At 33.7% G+C, this 7,550-nt stretch overlaps 2 protein-coding genes across 2 annotated transcripts; both read left to right on the forward strand.

The window, feature by feature from the left end:
• The first annotated feature begins 807 nt into the window (after nt 1–807).
• LOC139889574 (WRKY transcription factor 44-like) lies at nt 808–3,739 on the forward strand. Its single transcript, XM_071872518.1, has 5 exons — nt 808–822; nt 1,209–1,370; nt 1,802–2,367; nt 2,475–2,633; nt 3,100–3,739. The coding sequence occupies exons 1-5, from the start codon at nt 808–810 to the stop codon at nt 3,737–3,739; spliced, it is 1,542 nt and encodes a 513-aa protein (XP_071728619.1).
• Nucleotides 3,740–4,758: 1,019 nt separating this feature from the next.
• On the forward strand, nt 4,759–7,223 carry LOC139892894 (uncharacterized). The gene is made up of 2 exons (XM_071876018.1): nt 4,759–5,067; nt 6,984–7,223. The coding sequence occupies exons 1-2, from the start codon at nt 4,915–4,917 to the stop codon at nt 7,050–7,052; spliced, it is 222 nt and encodes a 73-aa protein (XP_071732119.1). The 5' UTR covers nt 4,759–4,914; the 3' UTR covers nt 7,053–7,223.
• Nucleotides 7,224–7,550: the final 327 nt, after the last annotated feature.

Here is a 7,550-nt window from a genome sequence, read left to right on the forward strand (position 1 = left end):
ACATGTGTGTTTACTGTTTAATTTGAGCTAAATTCAGTTTTTTTATATCGCTACTGTATCAGTCAATTATTTGAACTGAATTCATGTTGTTTTATTCAAATTAGGGTTTAGTAATGTCGCAAAATGGTTGCTGCGACAATGTTGATTGGGGAGATCTAATTACAACACCTAATAATTTGATTCCTGATGAATTTTTTATTTTAAAAACTGAAGAAATTGATGATAGTAATAATCATTATCATTATCATGAAAATGATAATGATAATGATAGTAGAACAGTTAGTATTGCTGAAATTAAGGCTTCAAAGTGGTCTCAGTTTGTTACTATACCCTCTGGTGTTAGTACTGAATCATTGCTTGATTCTCCAATTATGTTACCTAATTCTCAGGTAATATATCGAAAAATCGCTTTATTGTAATTTAATGCAAGCTAGTACTAGTACTTTAGTCTAGTTTCAATAATCTTAATTACTATTTGGAATTTAATTATGCTTAATAGTTATCAAGTTATGGTCACATGTTTAAGGGATATGGTAATATTGATGCATGGTTGAAGTAATTTTTGTAAAATGTATTATAACAATTTAGTTATTTGACCTGAATAATATATTCCATTTTTTGTTTGAAGATCTCAAATATGTTTTTCATTTATAGATGATTAATGAGAAAATACTTTGTTGAATATTGATGAAAATTGAGACAGTTATTGCTTACTGAGGTTTGAGGATAGAAGTCAATTTATTGTAGGCCAAAAATGGTACCACTGATTCTGTGATGTAGACACCTGAACCCGTATGACCATTGAACATGACAAAGAAGTCGGTAAGTATTGTGTATAATCGAGTTAAATTTATACGTGCCGTTTGTTTAACATATGGTATATGATGATCTGTAGAGAACAATGTATAAATCCCAAAAAGATTACATAGTGAGGCCAAATATAAAATCAAATTTAACTGATCGTTGATCCAATAAACTGGATTGTAATCTGATTCAGTAGGTAACAGATCACTATGAAATCCATTTAGATTGTGACATGCTATGTCAAAATATTATTGTAATGTTTTAAAAGATACTCTGTAACGTTCATGAGATCTTCGATAACCAAGTTTTTTAATGTAAAAGTTCTAGGATTACATTTCTAAGTTTATCGGTTTTTAGAAACTTTAAATGCTAATTTACTGACATTATGATATTTTATTTTACAGGGGTCTCCCACTACTGGAACCTTTCAACTTCCTCCTATTAATCATGAAATTTTAGGCATGAATTCAGCATTTGATGACAGTAGCTGTGACAGTAATTCTTTCATGTACCAGACTCGTGGTGGGTCCGTGTTATGGCCATGCATTTCAGATCTACAAAATCAGGTAAACGTAGGCTATGTTTGGCGACGAGCTTATTGGAGCTTTTGGCTTTTATGAAAAAACTCTTATTTAATAAAAAGCTCCGTTTGGTTAGAGGAGCTTAAAGGTTTTAGACATGGAGAAAAAGCTAAAAGCTAAAAGCTACTACGAGTAGCGTTTAGCTTCTAGTTTTTTGCAATTTTACTCTTTATTTAACAGATTCAGCTACTATGTCAAACACCAAAATAAATCTAAAAAGCTAAAAGCTACTAGCTACAAGCTAAAAGCTACCAGCTAGTTTTGCTAAACATACCCTATATCCCGTAACTAATATGCATGTTCATTTGTGCACATCATGCTAGTACCCAATCAGCTCCTTCCATGTGGCAACTATCATATCAGCAACAGGTTTTGCACATTTTCCGGTTTCTTAGTTTTTCAATTCTGCTATGCAGATGCCGGTACTGCCTGAATTACCAGAAGATTTATCGAAAGAAAGTATCACAAAAGTCTCTGCTAAAGATTTGCATTCACCTGAAGGGTTCAAGGCTCAGAAATGTACAAGTCATAAGGAGAATGGTACAACTGTGCAAGCTAAAGAGACTGCTATGAGGAACTCAGAAGATGGATACAATTGGAGAAAATATGGACAAAAGCAAGTAAAAGGTAGTGAGTACCCTCGAAGCTACTACAAATGTACGCATCCAAATTGTCAAGTTAAGAAAAAAGTTGAACGTTCTCATGATGGGCATATTACTGAAATCATATACAAGGGTGCTCATAATCACCAAGGCCAGCACAACGGGTCAACAGACGCTAATGGGTCCTACCTCAAATTCGAAGATGGCGAGTTATCATCTTCAGCATCAGTTGTTACTAGTAATTCTGATTCACTCATACAAGGGAAGTTTACGGGCTTTTATAATCAATCTTTTGAAACTAATGTTGGTGCTATTGAAGAAAATGGGACCCACGTAGGAGGAGATGAGGGTGATGAAGATAAATCAGATTTGAAAAGGAGGTGTTCTTTCTGAGACCCATGTAGATGCACTTTCTCAGTTTGATTTATTCTTGGTTGATTTTTTCGGAATGTTTTTAATATTTGGATTTATTTATTATTTGTTTCAGGAAGAAAGGGAATTTCTTTTTGGATACAAATTTGGTAACGAGAGCTATGCGAGAACCAAGAGTAGTTGTTCAAATTGAGACTGAAATTGATATACTCGAAGATGGTTATCGCTGGAGGAAATATGGGCAGAAAGTTGTTAAAGGGAACCCAAATCCAAGGTAACTATATATGTTGATGTTTTTTCATATATTGATTCAATAAGCATTTCTTAAATTATGTGATTTCTATCTGTTTACTGAAAGGGATAACCTGTTGTAGACGGGTATACTTAGAGGTGGTAAATTGGATGGGTTGGGTAACAGGTCAGAATCGGTAGTTTCCTGTATGGAGCGAAACCTTACATGTAATTTGGACACTTTTTATTCAAGAGAATAAACGTTGACCCATTGGAGAAGTGGTAAATTGGATGGGTTGGGTAATATGTCAAAACGGGTAGTTATCTGTATGGAGTAAAACCTTTCATGTAGTTTGGACACTTTTTATCCAAAAAATAAATAAATTCAAGGAGAATGAATGTTGACCCATTCGACCCGTTTCCTTTTAAGCTATATTCTTTTATGTTACTTGTCTAATATGTTAGAGATAACTCATGACCCAAATTGACCATTTGATTGTTACCTACAGGAGCTATTACAAGTGTACAACTCCTGGATGTCAAGTGAGAAAACATGTCGAAAGAGCCTCCGATGACCTAAAATCTGTGCTCACAACATACGAAGGAAAACATAACCATGAAATCCCTGCTGCTCGAAACACCACCCACCCAAACACGGATACCTCAACCACACCTAATAACACTAATCCACCATTATCCAAAATCACTAACATCATCAAACCCGAACCACAAGCTCTAGATCTCCCACTTAGTTTCAACACAAAATTCAACAACGAATACATGCCGTCTAATTTTGTTCCTGGGCCCACAAAGTTTGATGCTTCATCTATGTACCAAGAGAAATTCATTCCTTTTCAAAATCCGTTACCTTTTAATTCTGTTCTTCCCGATTTCCCTATTTCAGTACCGATGACTACACCTTCTTCTGCAAACATGGTTCACGCCGGTTTTGGTTTTAACAACAATGGAAAACGTCCATGTGAAGCTCAGTCTTATATTGGACAACATTTGAGAGACAACAATGGAAGAATTGTTAAACCGAAACTGGAGCAAGATGATGGTTTTTATGACACTTTTATGCGTCCACCGGATCATGTGAATGATGCAGCCTCAAGGTATTGTCGAGCGATTCCAAATTTTCGGTCATAAGTAGGAAAGTTCTATAACATAATTATTCATTTATTTTAGAGCCTAATCTGGCTTAAGAGGTCCATTGGCCTTTATTCTTTTGCTTTGTAGTTTTGTTCTTCATTATGTAATGGAGGAATTATAACAGCCTTCATACTTGAAAATCATAAAATATCTTTGAGTTCCATTGAACTAAGATCAGTATATCATCTTATTGTTATTTTTTCCCCAGTTTTTCTTTGTTTTGGTTAATTGTCTACATTTTATATGTATATCGTGTAGCGGTTGGTTAACTAACAAAAACATTAAAACCAAAATAGACATGCTTGAGGATCAAATTATATATACTACCAGTACTATACTAGTTACTGTACATGTATAACCTGGTTGCACTTTTTCAAGTCATTTGCCTTTGATAGGCTAAAATTATGAAATCAGCTGAATATATCTTTGTGTATAGCACTTTAGCTTGAGTCAAACTTACATTCTCTTGCTAATAGACATTTATAAGTTTTATGTAGCGACGAAACATTAATGATTTATCTAAAAATCATTTTATCTGATAATATTATCTGCTCAATAGGATAACGACACGTGGAATAATCAATAATTATGGTTTGCAGAGCGAATTGATGAATGGCACATGTTATAATTTTGTAAATAGCATCTTCGCACAACACTAACCGAATGATTCATTAGAGAGTATCGTCGACTTGCAATTGATATCGAGAAAATGCGACGATATGACATAATCATCCCAAACTATAAAGGTCAACGACTAACTTCAATCGTCAAACCCACCTAAAACCTAGACACGCCAAATGGACAAAACACTCCATACCGGAAATATTGGAACAACCAAGACTCAAACCTTGAAAAAGTCAAATAAATTATTATTATTATTATTATTATTATTATTATTATTATTATTATTATTATTATTATTTATTATTATTTATTTTAATTTTAAAGGATATATATTTATTGAAAAATGAATCAAACTATTTACGGAGTACTGTAATATTTAATTTAATTTAATTTAATTCTCTAAACCGTGTCAGACTATCAGTTCGGGTGAAGGTATAAAATGTTGACCGGTTAAAGTCTTTTATGAATTGCTTTTCCCCCAAATTTGATTTCACTTCTGCGATAGTTTTGCCCTAATTTTGTAGAGAATAAATTGTTCGTATATTCACATGGCTAAACGATCAGATGGCGTTAGACGACGTGACGATGAGTCGTTGTTATCTCGGTGTGTTGACTCAGTGTTTGGATTCATTCGATTTGCGGAGTTTGAGATCTTATTCGTTATGTTCTTTGTAATCAGTTTCATTATCTTCAAAGATCTGGTTAGTTTTCTGCTTTTTATTCTAATTTTGCACCTCAAATATTGTTATGTTGGTAAGTTAGGGCTTTTTTTTTGTATATTATGAATATGAATCATGAATTATGAATTACGAATTATGAAATTATTATGATTATGATGATATGATATCGTGATTATCTTATGTTGACTTACATGTATAGTTCATGTTTTGTGTAGTAATTAGCTGAATGTATATGGTAAAAGGTAATTAATTTTAGGTTTGTATATAAGTACGCATTGTTTGTTAGAAATAGGGTATGATTTGACTGTCTTGATTCTTGAATCATGTATTCACTTTCTCTATAAAGTATTTCGACACAACGATTGCCTTGGTTTCACGAAATCTTTACAGGGACAAGACAAGAACGCAATTAGTGTTTTTGGCAATGAAATCACTAATAAAATATCCAAGAGATTTTGTATGTTTCTGTTGTTGTGTAATGAATGCAGAATACCAAAACCGAAAATACCAAAACAGCCAGGGGCGCTGCCCCTTGGACCCCGCAATTACGCGACAGTTGGTAGCCAACTCTTACGGGCGTGTACTCCACACTCTCCGAACCCGTTGTTAAGTATAACTAGCTAACTCTTGCATTCAAGTAAATCGCAATTAACTAAAATGAATGTTGGATGACACTAAAATCGCCAACATTGTTCTAGATGAAACCGTGATACTGACAAATTATACTGAATCCTTGATAAGTATGCACAATATCCACTACTAATAATAGCAAAGAAAGTTGGTTCTCGGTGTGGTATGGTTCACTATGCGTTCCACGGGCTGCGAGATTGGTGTATTCTCGTTTTAATTTAGCTAAACAGTGTCATGTTAGTGAAAATTTAGGTTAGAATCCTAGCCTTAAAGCCATAGTTAAGTGTATCATACTGATGCAAAACTTATGGTATACGGTATGGTATTAGGCACACGGAATAGGAGTGTGTTGTTGGAGTAGGACTGTGTAAAAGACTAAAAGTTGTGAGCTCATTTGATATATCTTGGTGGTCAATGAAGGATTTTGTTATTTGAAAAGTTGAATTTGAATTATGATATACGTCCTTAATTTTATACTACATGGGATTACTTTAGAGTTTGTCAACAACTAAAGTTTATATCTTTAATCTTTGGGTTGTTCTTCCTGAAGAATAACATGTTCTTCAACAGTCTGCCTATTTTGTTTCTTTTCCTCTTTCTTACGTTCGTTCGGTATGAATTTACGCGGGTTGGTTATCGTGTTTATGACTTTAACTTTGATATTTACAACAATATATGACCGTTTACTGCATGTGATCGATCTAAGAAGCTTTGCTGTGTACAAATGATTTATTAAGAAACATGCTGTAAACCTAAACCTTGGAACTAGATGGGTAGTTGGAATAATGAAATATATCTGATTTCTGTAGTCTTCTTTTGCGGTTTTGTAAAGATAATCAGTTTGTATATTGTTTTATATCTAGTTATGCTTAAATAATAAATTGTTGCACTTTAGAATATAGATACACACTATTTAGATGGTGTATAAGGAAGTTGACTGCCACACCAGGCATGTAGCCCCATAGTCATGTTTTCTATTTAGACCCTGGAACTGGTTTTGTATGATGAACACACTTGTAGTCGCATTTTCAATTTTATTTTTTACATTTTATTTAATGTTTTAGACAATGACACTGTGAGCGACTTTCACACACTTAGTGAAGTCGAAGAGCCATTAATTACAGTACATATGTTAGGGTAGCTTATCTGCTATTGCAAGGAAACATTACAATCTTACCCCACGTATGGCATATTCTATAAAGAAAGTACATGAATGAGGAATTAAAGGATGCTATAAATTATGAATAATTTAATGAACGCTAAATAATGTATCTGATGAATTTTTGATAATGAATGGTGGATTACAGACGTCAAGACCGGAATATAACCAGATCCTTGTGAAGAAGCCCGGAGGACCAGATTGGTGGTTGTCTTAGAAGACAGAATGTCGAAATCAGAGTGGCATTCTTTAAGTTTGTTTGATAATGCAAATACATGGAAGAGGAGTATTATTTTTCTTTGCTGTTTTTGCAGAACATGAACTTTGTTGTATATGGACTTGTAAAACATCTTCATAAGCTTATTTATATAAATTTCTGTCAGTTTTATATTGCCAACAGTGATAATTAAGATATTTTATCGTTGTATTGTCGCGTTAACAGTCTTTGGGACCAAGTGAGTATTAAACTAATATTCTAAAATGTTAGCACGATATATGAAGACTGAAAGTAATCAACTCGTTTGCATGAACTTGTTTCAGTCAAAAAACTTCGAAAAGATAATCAAATCGTTTGCATCTCTATGTGTATCCAGTGGCCAATACCCACCTTGTATTTTGCTAAACCATTTATAACTATAAGCTGAAAATTAGTTACCAACTAGTGCCCTTCTTGAGCAATGGTGTGTGGAAGGGTAGGGATGATATTGCTAACATC

This window comes from Rutidosis leptorrhynchoides, chromosome 2 (genome assembly GCF_046630445.1).
Source record: "Rutidosis leptorrhynchoides isolate AG116_Rl617_1_P2 chromosome 2, CSIRO_AGI_Rlap_v1, whole genome shotgun sequence".
NCBI classification, from domain to species: domain Eukaryota; kingdom Viridiplantae; phylum Streptophyta; class Magnoliopsida; order Asterales; family Asteraceae; genus Rutidosis; species Rutidosis leptorrhynchoides.